General features: G+C 39.1%; 3 protein-coding genes across 3 annotated transcripts in view; 2 read left to right on the top strand and 1 right to left on the bottom strand.

The window, feature by feature from the left end:
* The window catches only part of oxct1 (3-oxoacid CoA-transferase 1), a 45375-nt gene extending 36302 nt beyond the window's left edge, over positions 1-9073 (bottom strand). The window contains exons 1-5 of the mRNA XM_022757660.1: positions 8802-9073; positions 6997-7105; positions 6433-6523; positions 769-904; positions 426-575 (exon numbers count right to left, since the gene is read on the bottom strand). Of these exons, the coding sequence (XP_022613381.1) occupies positions 426-575; positions 769-904; positions 6433-6523; positions 6997-7105; positions 8802-8906 (591 nt within the window). The 5' untranslated portion in view covers positions 8907-9073. The remainder of the gene's footprint in view (positions 1-425; positions 576-768; positions 905-6432; positions 6524-6996; positions 7106-8801) is intronic.
* A 304-nt stretch (positions 9074-9377) lies between these two features.
* cunh5orf51 (chromosome unknown C5orf51 homolog) lies at positions 9378-12469 on the top strand. The gene is made up of 6 exons (XM_022757662.1): positions 9378-9490; positions 10222-10331; positions 11136-11282; positions 11622-11753; positions 11941-12055; positions 12142-12469. The coding sequence occupies exons 1-6, from the start codon at positions 9397-9399 to the stop codon at positions 12375-12377; spliced, it is 834 nt and encodes a 277-aa protein (XP_022613383.1). The 5' UTR covers positions 9378-9396; the 3' UTR covers positions 12378-12469.
* A 94-nt stretch (positions 12470-12563) lies between these two features.
* fbxo4 (F-box protein 4) lies at positions 12564-16948 on the top strand. The gene is made up of 7 exons (XM_022757661.1): positions 12564-13608; positions 14272-14546; positions 14636-14856; positions 15239-15314; positions 15422-15594; positions 15708-15934; positions 16049-16948. Exons 1-7 carry the CDS (start codon positions 13441-13443, stop codon positions 16130-16132), a joined length of 1224 nt encoding a protein of 407 aa, XP_022613382.1. The 5' UTR covers positions 12564-13440; the 3' UTR covers positions 16133-16948.
* The last annotated feature ends 902 nt before the right edge of the window (positions 16949-17850 follow it).

Below are 17850 nucleotides of genomic sequence, written 5' to 3'. Positions count from 1 at the left end.
ATGAAGGACCTGAAATGTTTCTCTCATTATTCAAATACAGTTACTTTGGGTTTGCTACAATGCCAAAGTGCAACCAGTCAAGCAATTTGTAGTTTTCATTTTTAAAACATTCATAACAATGCAGGCTTTCTACAGACATGAGTTTTGTGCTGTGCAATCAGTGTGCTCGGTTCAAACATTCACATTAAGAACATGAACTCTTTGCAGTGGCCAGTCCTACTTAAGTGTGTTCTCATAGTTTAAAGCTGATACTGATACATGAATGTCATTAATATGATTTGTTCAATCCTCAGGAAGCAAACTCAAACCATCTAACAAACTAGCAGGGAAGCTGGCCACAGGTCTAAAGAAATGTCTGCAGTCATCCCAAGCAAATCAAACTTTGCTCCATGGCACAACCACAGTAGGGAAGACAGCACCCTCACCTGTCTCTTCTCACTGGCGATGGCAATGCTGCCATCTTTGTTGTACTTGATGGGAGAGCCTCCCTCTTGGATCAGTGTGCCATAGCCTGTGGCTGTGAAGAAGGCTGGAATCCCAGCACCTCCAGCCCTGATCCTCTCTGCAAGAGTGCCCTTTGGAGAAAAAAGGGTGACAGATAGAGATGAGCACAATAGATAAATGTCAGCTGCATGTCTTTGTAGTACGTATCTTGATCCTTTGGATGTTGGAATTTAACATGTCAAGACTTCTTAAGTGAATTTGGTTTGTGTGATTTGTGTGTTTTGTGTAAAGACTATAAGCATTTCTGTGTGTTTTCTGACAAACCTGTGGTGTGAGTTCCACTTCCAACTCTCCTGCCAGATACTGTCGCTCAAACTCTGCATTCTCTCCAACATATGAGGAGATCATCCTCTTGATCTGCTTGGTCTGGAGCAGCAGGCCCAGGCCGAAGTTATCCACTCTGATGAAAACATACATACAGTATTACTGGCTTTTAAAGGGCGTCAGTTAGACTGCAGTTTATTGAAGACAGTGAACTGAGGCTTTCTACTGGAATTTCCATCATATACTTAGAAAGACATGTTTCACAAAAAAGAAGAAAAGAAAGGAGGACAAGAATCACAGTGAGCCTTCTCTACACAGATATGCATGTTCAATGTTTATATTATATTGTGTAGGCAATGCTCACTCATTGTCTCCATTGCAAAGCAAAACATGTTGTTTCTGCACATCCTGTTCTGCAGTGTTCAGATGTGCAAAGCTGACACATAATCTCAAAGGTGCCAAAGGTGTCACTAATACAAACTGTCTTAAAGGGTACAAAAAAGTATACACAAGGTACACAAGGTCCTGTTATATTCTCAGTGGTCCCTGCTCTTTGAGTGTGAACATTACCATAAATCCACAAAGACGTTATCCAAGGTTGTAACTGGGCCAAGCCAACTGAGAGGGCTTCTTTTTTTTTTTTTCTTAAATATGGGCAAAGTACAGACTAACTGTGACCTATCCACATCTATAATAAAAGATCATGAGACCAAAAGCAGCTGCAGAGCCTTATGGGCAAAGTACAGACTAACCGTGACCTATCCACATCTGTAATAAAAGATCATGAGACCAAAAGCAGCTGCAGAGCCTGGAGTAGTCACTGAGACAGTCATTTGTGATTTTTTTTTGTTTACCAACCACATAAACTGCACAGAATGATTTTTTGTATCACTACAATGTGTCATCAGAGGGGTGACCAACTGCAGACTGCACTTTAATGAAGCTGCGACACACATATCGATCTCAAGTCTGGGTTATGCCTGCTCCACATTGAATATGACACATTTAGACCATCAAAACTCGACACACCACCATGGTTTGACAGCAGGAAAATCTCATTACTAAAATAGTACATTGAGAACTCCTTTCTAACTTTCAGTTACCAGAGAAATTTATTATTGAATTATTGTGTCACTAGGGTTGCTGAAAAACTATAAATGGAAATACTACAGGAGCTATGAGAGGACTGACTTTGTGTGGCTGGTCAGTCATTAATTATAAAGCTGTAGTCTTCAGAAAACTTTATAAAACACATAAAGCTGTTTTAAACAGGGTGTTATCTTGTGAGAAAAGATAAAAGAAAAACACTGTCAAACATCTTATCAAGTATTTCCCAAACTATCTGATTACAGCACAGTGTAAGAAAATCAAGTCAGTTTCAATGTCCATACTACCTTTTGTTATTCTAAAATAAAATAAAAACTGTACATACTATATTTTCTGTATATTGATGTAAAAGAACGTATTCCCTCTCTCTTGTTGTTCCTTCTCTGCTCTTACTAACCAGAGACAAGAGCAAAGCTGAGATCTGCAAAAAGTGAGTTCTCGCTCATTTCTGTGAAGCTGAGAATCAGGAACTATTGCTTTGTCCTTAACTCTAATCTCAGGTCAGGTGACAAGATATCTAGGCCATATGCGCTCAGAATACTAAAAANTATACTATATTTTCTGTATATTGATGTAAAAGAACGTGTCCAAAAATATTCCCTCTCTCTTGTTGTTCCTTCTCTGCTCTTACTAACCAGAGACAAGAGCAAAGCTGAGATCTGCAAAAAGTGAGTTCTCGCTCATTTCTGTGAAGCTGAGAATCAGGAACTATTGCTTTGTCCTTAACTCTAATCTCAGGTCAGGTGACAAGATATCTAGGCCATATGCGCTCAGAATACTAAAAACAAGATGACTGTGGCAAGTAGTCTGTCACACACACACACACACACACACACACACACACACACACACACACACACACACACACACACACACATACCACTACCACTTGGTGGTAAAAGTAAAATGTAGTAAAAAGGTTTGGAAAGTATATCTGATGGTGACATTTTGTGATCTTGTGTATGAAATTTGTGTGTATGTGTGTCTGTAGAATGAAAAATCAACTAAACGCTCACTGATCAGAGCAACTTCCAGCAGTGATCTTGAGCACAAATGTCATAGTCTTTTATATAGGATCTGTTCTGTTTGTGTAAAATGACTGAAGCAGCTGATTATAGAGTAAATACAAAAGCTTTAGGGGGTGATGGTTCTGTACAGCTAAATAAACTTCTCTTGTGTACAGCTAAATCCCTCTCATCTCATGTTACTGTGCATTAGAAGCCCATTGTGTCAGTGTTGTGATTCCCTCCACTCAATCAATAGTGGTGATACAAAAGATAAAGAAATGCAGCCCCACCTGTATTCTTAGTATTGTATGGAGACATAAACAATATTTGAGAAGATTTTCATCAAAATTAGCACAATTTTTAAACCTCTCATTTAAGCCTCTTGTAAAGGACACTGCAGCCAAGCAGCAATTCCAAAGCCAAAATTGCACTTGCCTCTCAGTGCTACCAAAAATAGATCAGCAAGCTCCATTGAGCAAACAGTGTGTTCATTTACATTTACTCAATTTGGCAGACGTGTTTATCCATAGCGACTTACAAGTGAACGACAACACTAAAGCTTCAGTGCAGTAGGAGACCTTGGTGTAAGTACTAAGTGCTATATCTATTCAATAAGTGCAAGGAGATCAAGTAAAGATTTGCACCGAAAGTGAAGTTTTGTTTTTGAATGGATGCCTTTTCCTTAATCTCATTCTCCGGTGATAAGTGGAACTACTTTCCTTTGTTCATGTCAACATCCAATCTCACCAGAGTGCCAAAATAACAAACACACACCACTGACTTTTTGTAGACTCATGAGAGATCATTGAGGACAAGACATCCACTCACAAAACTTCATTCATCATAATTTCTTATTCATATTTCTTCGTTGCAGTATTTCACACCTGAATTAAGATTTAGGTAATAGCCATGTTTATTTTGTTAAGCAGTGAAGAATTACTACTTATTCCTGGGATAATACTAGTAATACAAGTGTAAAATCATTTCACTGACACTACAAAACATTATTTGTTTGGCAGGTTTAATTGAGGAGAATCAACCCTCCCTTCAGACAAGAAAAAGCAAGCAGAGGAAAGGGAGTTTTCATCTTTAGCAATCTTCTCTCTAAAATGAAACGTTACATAACTACTTCTTTCACCTTCCAGCCATCTTCCCTACAGAGCCAGGCAATTTAAACACGACTCAGCTGTGACAAAAAAAACAGTAGATGTACAATACATAGGACTGGTAACTTTAATAACCTCCCCACCCCTGGTTTGCAATGTAGACCAGATGCACGCCTGTCTCTGTATAAAGGCCTCACAGCAGTATTCACATAGACACGGTATGTACAATGGTACAAAATATACTACAGTGCTAACTAAATAAATATGTAGACTGCGTTGTATATAAGAAATCTCACTATGTTGGAACTTGCTCAGAAAACACTCAGAAACTACACAAAAGAGACAATATGGCAATAAAACAATTTGCAAGTGGTTACAGTTTTCCCCAACAAGTATTGGCTGCAGAGGGAGAACACTGACTGGAGCAATGACTGTTCAGAAGGATGGCCTGATTCAAGCAAACAATCTGAAGAATCAATATCCACTAAAAATCAAGGTCCACAAGAAAAGTCTAGTGAAGCACACTAACACACACTTCACAGGTCAGTGTTTTTCAGGCTGAAACAACTACTGGCGCAGAGAACTGTGTTCAAACAAGCTGTGGCATAGACTGAATAGTCTCTGTTCTACAGTACCATCCTTTCCAAAGTCTTCACTTAACTACAGGTATTATGTTTTGCACTTTCAGTAGTGAGCCCTAGTGTTGGCCTAGGTAAAAAAAAACTAAAAAAAAACAATACAGTGTTCAGTTTTAGAAAGTTACTGAAAATAGCCGCCATCAAGTTTGACACTCAGTGCCCTTAGTAATATCAATCCATGCACAGCCATGCAAAGAGGCTACTCAATGTTAAAAACCAGCAATGTAGTGAAGGTTCTTCATAACATTTATTGATAAAAAAAAACTATACTATATTACTATTGATTTCAGAACCTTTTTTTCCCAACACTCTAGCTCACTCATTTTTCTCAACATGAATACAAAAGACACAAAATCCAGCCAGTGCAGCCAAGAGCAGCCAAGCGCAACCAGATAAATATTTATGCCAGTGTGTTGCATGTAACAACTAAACTTAGTGATATGGTAACACAAATAGAAAATTGTATGTTGTGTTTAAAATTGCAGTCTTAGTGTTTATATTTTAGTAGATTAGATGAGCTTTTTGTCACTGGCTCAAGTTTCAGTGTTGCTGTGTAAACAACTGAGGTAGGCGTCTACCGGCCGACAGCACACTGGGTTTAAATTACGGAAGAAAACTTGACAACTGAAATGACAAAGACTATGCAAGAGAGACACAACAATATGCTGAAAACTGTCCAGGAAAATTGCAGTGAAACCCTCGAGGTGTTAGTGTAAGGTTAAGTGTTTCAGTTAAGTCTTGAATATGGTTTAGTAGACTGTTTGTACTGTATATTTCGAGCAGGAAATGTAATCTTTTAGTCTTACATGGGAATATAACTTCTCTTTTTTTCTGTGTATCAATTATTTAACTAGTAATAATTGGTCTTAAATGGATCTCTAGAGAATGTGACCTTAAATGAGCTGTTGACGCTCTATTCATTTTTGCAATTTGTATTCCCTCAAAAACAAAATGATTTTCTTTCAAGGATAATCTTTATTCAGACTTTAATATATAATCATGAACCCAGTGCTTAGAAGAATAAGTTGCTACATCTCTAGGTTGAGATACTACAAAACAAAGAATGCAATAAAAAGAGAGAACACATAACAAAGGGCATTATGGTCAGCAGTAGCTGACTGCCATGTGCCAGAAAGAATTTCCAGTCTAGATATACACACAATCACCTGACCACTGAACACACCTTTCACTTGTGCCTGCAGCTCTGATAACTTATCAGAAGCTAACATCTGGGTATCCAGGCGTACGCTGCCTGTCTGAAGACACAGCGACAAGGTCAACAATACCTCTCCACTGTGAGTTTAAAGCAGGTCTGTAGTGATGTGAAGTGACAGACTCCACCATGAGTCCAAATCAAGACAAAGAAAGATAAGATGGAGAATGAGCGGCAAGGGAGCGTCTCACTCTCTGAATCCTCTTTCTGACAGCCCCTGCTGTCATTTGTCAAAGGCAATAAGTAGGAATTTGACATTTACAACTAAGACTGTAAAGCATATGTCCGACACTAGTAGCTGACCTCATGAAACTGTATGTGTTCTGTAACTGGAAAGTACATACTTATTTTATTTTTCCTAATATTGAAAAAATAAAACTGAATCCAACTTTTCTCACATCACTCTTTTTAGACATATCACTTTTTTATTAGGGAATAATACATGTGTCGCCAATACTTAATATCCAAAACTAGTGATGAATCTGGCCTCTTGTATATTCAAGATTTTGAACATAAACTGAACTTTATTTTCATTCAACTCTTGAATGCACACCTTCTGGTGAAACAGATGCTTTATGCACATACACACTTACCCTGCATTGTTGCTGACAGCAGTGAGACTCTTAACACCCGTCTTCAGTAAACTGTTGATAAGATTCTCCGGGATACCACATAATCCAAAGCCTGAGTTGGAACACAAAAAATAAAATGATGTATAATAAATCAAAAACATGGAAACAACCAAGGATAGTGTGTATATACCAACCAATACAAAATCACACAGGGAAACCCAAAAGTTCAGTAACATGGTAAGCCTTGGATCAAGCTCCAGGTAATTCCAGTCCAGTGTGCATAGCATGCTGGTAAATATTTCCTATACTACAATGAGTGAAGCTGATTTTTGCTGGTCTGTTTTTTCCCCATCAGACAGACATGTGACACAGTGGAAAAAATGTTGAACAATGTCACTCTGAACTTGACTATAAATAAGAGCTGTGGGATTTGTGTGTGCTCTGTGTGTGGACGGTAATCAACCAGCATGCTTGACAGAGTTTAAGCTCCATTTCCTATGAAGTGGTGCTGTGCTAATTTGCCAGCACTGTCACTGTGGTTATGTATGTCCTACAACTTTGAGTCTGTTTTTACATATATCTTACCTCCCACCAGAATGGTAGCTCCATTTGGGATATCTTTTACCGCCTCTGCAGGATCTGAGTAGAACTGTGAACTTCTCTGGCTAGAGGTGGACAAGTAACAGCCACAGATCTGTAGAAAGTAGAACAAGAGGTACAAATAAACTTTAGAAAATGTTTTAATTTATTCTTAAAAAGAGCTCAGTCAACAGCAGAAACCCACTGTAAGTGATTCTGGATAAAAGCATATCAGTCTAATGCTTAAAAGTTTTAAATGTAGCAGTTCAAAGACCAGATGCCTGAGGGCAGCTGATATGTACAGTTTAAATAGTTGATCTAGTTCATTCAGTTGAAGAAGGGAAAGATAAGCAGATCTGCAGAGCAAATCCTACAACAAAAGGAGTGGAGATTTAGGGGAGCCCACAGCCAAGAGTCCAAGCCCAACAGAGTTAGCTGACAACTCAAATTTAAAATCTTCTGTGTCAACAGAGATCAATGAAAATTCTACCTGTGGTGCTGGGACCATTTTTTTTAACTATTTTCCAAGACATTTAGTTGTGTTTTACCACTATTCATTTCCCAGACACTAGTACAGGGGACTGGAACCATGAGAGACTTCCTAATACCCATTATACAGACTCTTTAGTATTACAGTGCTGACTATGTGGACTGCAGTTGCATTATCTGTAATGCTGACATCTGATATTACATATTTGAGATTTCTGGATGCTTTTTAAATACTGAACTATTCAGAGCGCTGTTGGTCAGACAGTGGAGGAGGAGGAAACTGCACACTACTTGACAAAATGAAATAAGTGACTATCCATTTTAAAAGTTCTGTAGTTCTCTATGAACTACAAGGAGAAAGACATCAAGTCATGATCAGCTTATGTAAGGTCAGTTGTTACTGTTGCCCAGATAAAGGTTGACATTATTATACCAACTGCAGTAAAATCTTGAAGCCACCGAGGTCAATTTTGACAATACATGTTGTAGCCTATGATGTTAAATGGGAAGTTAATTTTGTTTGTTCATCCGTAACACACATTACAGACACTGTCTTGATCAGAATTTAACAACAAAAAATGACTAATGCATATCATTACTTTCTCCCATTCCTGTCAACATTACACTGCTGATTTGTTTGTCCTTTCATTGTACAGCATTCTGCATTTCAGAGACCAAAGGTAAGATTTTGAAACCCTTATGCATTTTGCATAAGCGCACATGTCCCCTATGCATAGGAAAAACTTCCATGCTCCTTTGAGAATTTCCTAAAATTGTTTCTTTACTTACGTATCACCTCAGATATCAATTTGATTACCACGTTTTACTAATACTGCAAAGCTATGCTGGTAGGGGTGGATTAAGCAAACATTTCAACAACACACACGCACACCTTGGCACTGAACGTTATCAGCTATGCTGCATTTCAGGCTGCTTGTTCGACTAATGTTCATCATGCTTTTGAAGTCACTGATACGCGCAATGACATATGACCTCAAATTATTTAATTCACATCATGCATTACTCTAAATTATCATCGGTTTGTAATATTACAGCGAAATGAGATTTCATACAAATGTTTTGAGGTTAAGTAACCGACAGCTTGAGGTCACTTCACGATATAAGTAAACTTAAGTTAAACAAAAAGAAAAAGATAGGTAAATTACCTGATTTAGTTCACTTTGCACTGAAATGTTGGACGACAAAGAAAATAAAAGCTTCATAATATTATGACTTTTTAATCTTTGCCCACTTATTTGCAATAATCTCAATTCAACCTTCTTATTTCTACAACTAATTAATGTTACCGTTTATATACCGACCTTGCTCAACTGGTGGTTAACGAGGTTTAATTTGGTTCTGTAGGGACCTGAGAGGTTTTTGAAGATTAAATTCTCCGCTCTGCACAAAGCTTTGAGGGCCGCCATGTTTTGAGGCTACACACGGGGGATGAGCCGGGGAGCAGAGTGAAAGCTCTAGCCGGTGGACGACAGATGATGCAGGCTGAACAGAGTTGCAAAATGTGGGTACTAGCGCTGCTAGCTCACGAACAGAAAAGTCAGCGCCACGATGACATTGGCTGGTGTGTCAATGGGCTGGACTTGCATAAAGGGGAAGGGGAAGACACAGCAAGCCGGCAAGCTAATTTAACTTTAACCCTTTCACCACCACTACGCCATTATAAAGTACTTGATGTGTACTTTAAAACGCGCTAACCTTAACGTTATTTAAAAAATTAAGGGTAAAATAAGTAATTCAATAAACATTACGGCAATAGCGATGATTAAACGGTATACTTCGAGTTTAAAGTTACTCTCGGCGCGCGCACACTCACAGAAACACTGATGCCTTGGAAACAGACATGACATCTACGAGCACGTGAATGATCCCTCGCTCACGTGACGAATAGTTTTAGTCATGGCCGACGACTACAGGCGACAAGGTTTCGAGTTGGAGAGAAGGATATTTGAGTTAGACATCAAGTGTTCTAGTCTCAGAGCTGAAAAGCAAGGTATCGATAAGACGTTGTTATTTTTTTTCTCTTGTGACCATTCTTGGCACCTCGTATGCGTGGCTAACATTCTTGTTCAGTTTATTAGCCAACTAGCAGGCTAGCTAACGTTATCTAACGTAGCTTGCAACCATAACAACAGCTGTTGTCTGATGAAATGTTGCATGTTGACAAATGATACTCACCCTAGCAGTTAACTAATGGGTGCTAAGCCGTTAACTCAGTAACTATATAACAACGTGTACTCACTGGCTGGTGATTATTTTTGAAAACATAGTGTTGCGAGTTAACGGCTAGCGTAAGTTCGCTAATGTTAGCTAAAATGCATGATTGTTGACAAACGTTTAGCTGACCCTGAAACATGATGCTGCGTAATGCTAAATCAGTGCTGAGAGTAAATTGTTCAAGTAACATTGCCATTTTTTTTAAATAATAATTTCTATCTTCACATTTTCACTACATGTCAACTTTATCATACGCTTGAAAATGTTAGTCCACAATTCTTGCCATGATTGTATACTGTTTTGTCGCATAGTCACACTGCCTTTCACTCCGTAACGGTAAACCGTCTTCTGCTTTTGCGTCTAACGAATTGTTTTGCAGAAACAATGCGTGTAAATATGAAACGCCAATAATCAACTACAGTAGCCCGAAATGTGTAACGTTGAAGATGACCTGTCTTGAGTATAGATATGAAATTGGTAATATGTTAACATATCGTTCTTCCATAGATGATGACTATTTACAGAATGCGTCTGCCATACTAGACAAGTTGAAAAGCTATTACAGACAAGGAGGGGAGAGTAGCAACCTTTCCAAGCTGCTTCAGGATTACACACAGGTACTTCATCCCATCAAACTTTATTAATTGTCTAGAGATGCTTCATGGATGATTAATATCTAATTCTTTTTTCTTTCAAATAACCATTTAGTTTACAAAATATCAGAAAGTTGTGAAATTTCCCAATTCACTCTTCCTGCAGTCAAGGTGATCTTGAAATGACACGCTGCTTCTGACTAAGAGTTGAAAATACAAAGGTATTCAGTTATGTATAAATATAACTCGGAGAAATATCCTCAAATTTCAGACAGTGAAGCCAGCAAATGCTTGGCAGCTTTGCTTAATTGATGACATAAGCAAACAATAAATTACCAAAATTGCTGTGGCTTATTTTTCCGTTTTACCCCTATATACGTCACACCTTTGGCCCTTCAGTGGCCCTTCAGTTTAGCATTTGGAGTGAATATGTATGCCCAAGCTGTTAAATAGTTACTTAACTGGGTACAAAGTCGAAAAGGTTGGGTAGATCAAGGAAAATCAAGGGTATGTTAGAGTCAGTGGTTAGTTACACACTATTAACTACTTTGGTTAAGGTGGTCTGTGAAGTGATCTAAACCTCTGACTGAAAAAAGCAAGGTTTGTAGAAGAGGCTACAGCTGTGGCTACCTCTTCCTGGCAGATATATTATTACAGTTTCATCCCTTATCAACCTTATTAATGAAGAACACAATTAAGTAATTTAATGAAAGGAGGGAGGTAACTATTTTTGACATCTTTAACAGATTATTGTAGTTTTGAAAATGTCATAGTTTTTTTCACATTGTATTCATTGTTAGGTGTGTTTATATATTTGTTTTCGTTTAGGTGATCCTCGACATCACATTTTATGAAGAGAATAAACTGGTGGACCAGGAGTTCCCTGAGGACTGTTCACCATTTAAAATCCAGCAGCTTCTGCAAGACTTGACCGAGCCAGAAGTTTTGGCAGGGAGGTTAGCACCAGCACAAGAGGTATGTATATATGTGTCTCAAAACGATCTTGTGTGGTGATGTTACTGTCTCATTCTACTCTATGTGATCAATAAAGTGTTTAGGATGAAATCAGGATGAGAGAGAACACCAATGTGCAATATATAGTTATATAGTATCTGAGGAAAAAGATGTGGAAGGCTATAAAAGACATGTAAACACAAATGGTCCTACCTACTGCTTGATTATCAGGTATTCCTAGTAAGATGTCTATTTCACTTTAATTTTCTCTTTGGTTTATGGTTTCATAAAACAGATTTGCATACATTTACTTCTAAGTCATCGTGTGACATCACTATTCATGTCTTTGCTCTATGATAGGTGCAGTCTGTGTTGGGGCTCGAGTTGTTAGAATGCCTCTATTGGAGACGTGGAGCTCTGCTGTACATGTACTGCCACACCCTTCATCAACGAAAACAGTGGATCAAGAAAAACAAGGATACATTCCTTAAGGTACCATACTGTGAAAAGATTTAAGTAGATTCAGTAAGTTGTATTTATAAACAAAGATGTGGGCTTGACTGATTCTGCCACACAAATTGACCTTTTTTTTTGGTGAAAACAATAGTGTACAAGGTTTTTTTTGTTGGTATGCTGATATTAGGCCTAATGCTCATCTGTCCCTGATATTTTTATCCAGTGTATTCAGGAAGGTGTGCGCTACCTGATGCGGATGCTGCAGGTGAGAAACTCTGTGAAGCTCAATGATGGGGTGGTGCTCCATGACACTGCTACAGCAGGCTTCCTGTCTGAAGGTAAATATGTCATCACTTATCTTTGAATAACAAAAACCTTTGCTCTGCATTTGATCATGCTCACTACCTGCGTATGTTCTGCCCAGGCATCTTCTCAGACACACACCTGTTGACGATGATGTACATTGGAGAAATGTGTTTCTGGGCAGTCAAGTATGAAGACTGCAGTGCTGACACAATGGATCGGAAAGAAGATCGGCTCCAGTTTCGGGACATTGGCACTCAGATCCTCAACAAATATGTGCTTGCCTGCGAGGGCCCTCTGCAGGGCCAGGGCTGGAACACGGAGAATGCCAAGGAAATCCTTAGTATTTTACAGTGAACCAAGATGCTCCTGTGTTGAAGTTGCCCTCAGGCACAGATCTAAGTTCAGTATTCAAATGTGTGTCAACCCCAAATAAAAATTGAACCCATCAGGTGGGATGTAATGTTGTGGAAGGTTAAGGGGAGGCACAAGGAGTATGTGAAGAAAGGAGTCTTTGGATCAGTGTCTACAGGCAACCTAATCCAATTCCAATCGGCTCCTGGCCGAAGCAGGTGAATGAGAGGTTAGAAAGTATAAGATTGGTGGTGTAAAACTGGCAGGGGCTGCAGGGGAGGCTGTTGAATAATTTTTTTTGCCCTGTCCTGCTGAAAAAGCAGTTATCATCCTGATTACAGACTGTTGACTGGGGCACTTGTTTTGCTCTAAGAATGTGTTATAATAACATTAATATTAATATAAAAAGGTTATTAATAAAATTGACCTTTTTTCCATTTTTTAAGATTGTTACAAGTTTAAAGATAATCCAGCTGGAAACGAGACATTGCACAGTAACATTTTATTTATTGTTTTGTTGCCATTTTTTGTTATGCTTTTAATATATTATAATTGCATATACATTAAATATGTATGTGTGTATAAACATATACACACAAGAGGCTAAGAAAGGTGTTGAAAAACAGTTTGACAATGATGTATTCATGATCATTTGAAGTATGTTCAGATTTGTTCATACCAGCTTTGTAATGCGCCACTTGTATTCCCATCTATTGCAAGTTCCATTTTTCTGCCACTTGAGTAACTTTGATAGTATAACTATTAGTAGAGAATCTGTGATGTTTGGACAAAAATCATTTTCTGTTTTTTATGTCCTCGTTGACAATAAACACGCGCGTTGTTTTAAGAAAAAAAACACATTTATTTTGCATTACACTTCAAACTTGCACTTTGCACATCAGCTGCAGATTATTGTAGAACTACATCACCCACAATGCCGCACTATCGCCAGCATTAAGGAAGTGTGACAGTGATAGGGAGACGTTCTGTTTGTTGACATCTCTCGAGTCCACTCGCTGCACCGTTTAACCAGTTGTTTGCACATTATTATCACACATCAGAAATCATGGCAGGAACGATCCAGCAGCTCAGCGAGTCTGTAGTGATCCGCAGTCTCAAACGCTTCAGAGACAGGTACTTCCCAAACAGTGGTAGAGGTGTCAAAGATGACATGAAGCCTGCTACAGACACGGAAGAAGAAGAGCCACAGCCGGGATTTTTGGACAGTTTACCGGTAGGACAAACACGACTCATAAGAGGGAATATTTTTCCTTTAGTCAACTAAACGACAATGGTTTGAGGTCAAATTTTTTAATGTCTGTGTTTAAACATCTCTTTTTTCGAGGTAGGGCGAAATTATACATTCTAACAAGTTCGACTCTTTATTTCTCCGTACTAATGGCAAAAATCAGAACAACAAAAAACTCACATTACTGTAAGTCAGACAAGCGGGGTCAGAGGTCAGTGTGGTGAAAAGAAACACATTTCTTCAAGCTTTCTGCCTCTACTCCACTGCTTTTTAAAGGGAAATATTGTACTTCCCCCATTACGTTTATCTGACGGCGTACCGCGGCGTACACGTGCAGATTTTTATCTGTGATCATACAAAACATATAATTATCTTATAACAGATCTGTTGATATTGATTGTCCTCTGTTTCCAGCTGTCTCCATGACACTGTTATGCTTTGTTGTCCATTAGCTTAACTGTGGAGATATTTCTGTTAATTGTTCAGATTACGTAATAAATTAGATCTTAAACTTCTCATGGGCACAGAATCAATTAAACACAGCATCCAGCTTGTCATGTGGGCACATACCAGAATATGGACTCACTTGTTAATGTGAGTCCATATAGTGAATATGGACTCACTTGTTAATGGCCTGTCCCCCAAAAGGTGGACCTACAGTTCCTGATTATGACCCTTCTGTCGCCTGCTGTTATCTGCCGCCTGGGAGCCACCAGTCGGTACTGGAGGGCCATGGTTAGAGATCCATTACTGTGGAGATATTTCCTGCTCAGGGACATGCCCTACTGGCCCTCCATTGATCACGTGACCATGCCCCAACTGGAGTTGTTGGATGTACCACTTGTCAATGAAGATGAGAACTTGGATGATAGAAAAGAAGGGGAGGACAAAGGGATGGAATCGAAATTTGACTACATGTCAGAGTGGGTATCTTTTTCTCTTTTCCTGTATCGGGATCAGTTGGTAACTGTTGGACAGAAAGGTTTTTTGACGACTTTTTTTGCCTCAACAGATACCTGAAAGGCTGTCCATCCTGCAGACAGCAGTGGCTCCCTTCACGACCAGCGTATGAGCTTGTGACTTCATTTCTTCAGTCTCTGGTGCCATCGTCTGAACCACGTTATGCCATGTTTGGCCCTGGCATGGAACACCTGGATGTCTCTTTGGTCACAAGGCTCATGTATGCCCCAGATGTGCTTCCTGTGTCTGGCACTCCACACAGACAGATAAATGGTGAGATAAATTTGATGTTGAGTGCTGGTAATGAAGGATAAACTTCTCCTGGTCCTTTTTAATCTTTAACATCCTAACTACCCTGAATCAAAAAATAAATAAATCCAGCTTCTTCTTAAAAAGAGGCTGTCACTGGAATCCAATTGTTGTATATCCAGACTATAAAGTGAGACAAATACTATATTAATGAATTTCACACATAGACTCAATCAGGTGACAAATTATTGTAAAACAAATAACTTTATCTTACTTGTTGTAGGTTTATTTACCTACCATTAGGTGGCAGTATTGGCCCATAATTATTATCTAACTTGTCACTATCAGTAAAGATACCCCAAGAATATAACTAAACTAGCCACTAATGAACCTTCTTTTATCCTAGGTGTCGGCTCAGGGATCAGTTACATGTTCAACAACCAACATAAATTTAATATCCTGACTCTGTACTCAACCAACAGGTAAACTCGTAGCATTTAAAGTTTTCATATTAGCTGCGTTTGTTTGTTATCTTTCTCTGCATGTTATTGTGGATGTTTCACAGTCATTAAACTTTGTCTGTCTGCAGGGCAGAGAGGGAAAGAGCCAGAGTGGAGCAGCAGAGCATCAGTAATAAACTTTTTACCTGTGAAGGAGCAGACGACTCAGGCTACCCAATCTACAGCCCCGCCCCTCAGGTCCAGCAGGTGTGCCAAGTGGTGGATGGTTTCATCTATGTAGCCAATGCAGAGCCAGGGAAAGGTGAGATAAAGCATTTAGATTTGTAGCTTCTGCTTCTACCACGTCACTTTGTGCCCTTTGGTTGTTGAATGACCAGCACAGCCCATTGGCATGAACGAGCGTGTCGTAAACAGGTGGAGGGATGTCCGAGGTGGCTCAGATCCGGGCTGTGCTGAGCTCTGCCGGGGGTTCCACATCCAGACCTCTGCTGGTGCTCTCCTGTGTCTCCAGAGAAGAACCAGAAGCAGTTATGACCACCAGCCAGCAAAATAGCCCATACAGAAACAGGGCCAGGTGTCGAACTCCCTGTGTTGACATGGCAAAGAGACTCGGCCTACCGCAACTGGCTAACCCCTGGATGGTAAGTGTTTGATATTTGGTTAACTGAAAGGCCTCTACTGTATTTATAACCACCCAGTGTCAATATGTGTCCCAGATTTTCAAGCTGTGTTTGTGTTTCTCTTTCTATAAACAGGTGCAGGATACGGTGGCAGAATCCCTGTCAGGTATTCTGGAGGGCATTTCCTGGTTGCTGAGATGTTCCGGAGTCAAACTCTAAGGTAGCTAGTTCCCTGACTCCTGCGGCTGCCAGACGAATTAAAACCACAGACCTCATTGCTGCGTCATCCCGACACCAAGACACACTACGGTATTTTTCTTGAGTAATGTGCACCACGTGTGCACTGAATGTCTGACTGGAGCACTGCCTGTGAAATTTAATGAATTGAATGAGCAGCAGAAGAGATGGTTTGCTGGCTATTGTTCATAAGGGAGACCTGACAGAGACCCTGATCGTATTTACAGAATGAGCCATATGAATATGAATTACAGCAGGATAGAAAGTTATACAAACATCTGGGAGGTTCACAGTAACCCCATGAGCTGGTTTTGCTGAACACTAAGTTCTATGGAGCAGCTATAAATATCCTGCTTGAAGTTACACTAACCAAAAACATTGCTGGTACCTTTACTTCTGACTTGAGTTGTTTATAGTCAGGAGTCTTTGCCAGCAACCTCCCTGCAAAAAGTCAGCTTATGTAACTTTCAGACAAAACCTGCAGCCGTCTGATCAATGATTTGCACTCTCATACTGCAAAGATGTGGCTTTTGGAGCTAAACTACGATACAAGCAATGGAATTGATTTACTTTGTTTTAAATACTTCATGTTTATGCAATTAAAAAATGTTGCGTTTTGATAAATGGTAAATGCTTTTGTGATTTTAAATGTTGACTTTATTTGTTGCACAATTAGTTTGTTCTACAAAATTTTCTGGTGGCTCACTCTTTTATTCTCAAAGCGCGCTTATAACTCACTGTTAAACGTCTGTTAAATGACCAGTACATCACTGCTAAATAATTACAATGACAAAATTATTCTATGTATGAGTCACTTCTTTCTTTTTTTCCTTCATTCTTCTTTCTATCTCATGCACATATTCAAACGTTAAAAACCTGTGCGCAATGGAAGCTATTTACTTTCTACTCACTTAACTAATGCGCCACTCTCTTGCCCTGTCGTTCCTTCCTTCTGAGCTCAGCACTGGCATGTAAAGTTGAATTCACATCTGTATGTCAGCAAGTAACCGTTGGGTTGCTGGGTTACCGAAAATTCTGCCTTTCTAACTGCCTTTGAGTTTTATTTTTTCATTTCAACATTTTAAGGATGTTACTAACCTATTTGCCAAATAGGAAAATCCTGGCAAACTAAGACTTTATTAAAGTATATTAAAAGACAAAATACAACCAAAGCCAAATCATAAAATGTAACACTATAAAGAGAGACAACTTGCGTCTCCAAAGAGCCAGGTATTAAATGACTTCTTGACTAGCAAGTGAAAGGATTCCATGACCACGGAGATAGAAAATGTTGGAAATCAGGAGTTCAGATTTCTAAAGTATAAAGGCTTTTTTTTTCAAAGCTTTCTTCTGTAGATAATTCATATGCACAATTTTTAAAGGACTTGAAAATCTGCCTCTTAATAACATCAGCACATGTGGCTTTTTATGTTATCTGGCAACAGATTCTGCAATATCAAAATGGAGGTACAAGCCCACATTTAGACACTCGGCTAGTCATTTTAGATCCGCATTGATTGAAAATAATTCAGTAACGCACTCCATGTCTACTTTTGTTTAAAACTAAATGGCAGCGCAATTGCAACACTTAAATCATCACTCCCTTAATGTCTTAATGTTGTGTTTTTCCACTGAAAACTACCAACTGTTTCATAGTTAGTGTCCCTGGTGGCAATGTTCACATGCCCTAATGGCATGTG

This window comes from Seriola dumerili, unplaced genomic scaffold (assembly GCF_002260705.1).
Source record: "Seriola dumerili isolate Sdu_G_001 unplaced genomic scaffold, Sdu_1.0 BDQW01000290.1, whole genome shotgun sequence".
Taxonomy (NCBI): domain Eukaryota; kingdom Metazoa; phylum Chordata; class Actinopteri; order Carangiformes; family Carangidae; genus Seriola; species Seriola dumerili.
Note: the sequence above shows the minus strand (reverse complement) of the source record. Positions and strands in the feature narration are given on the sequence as shown.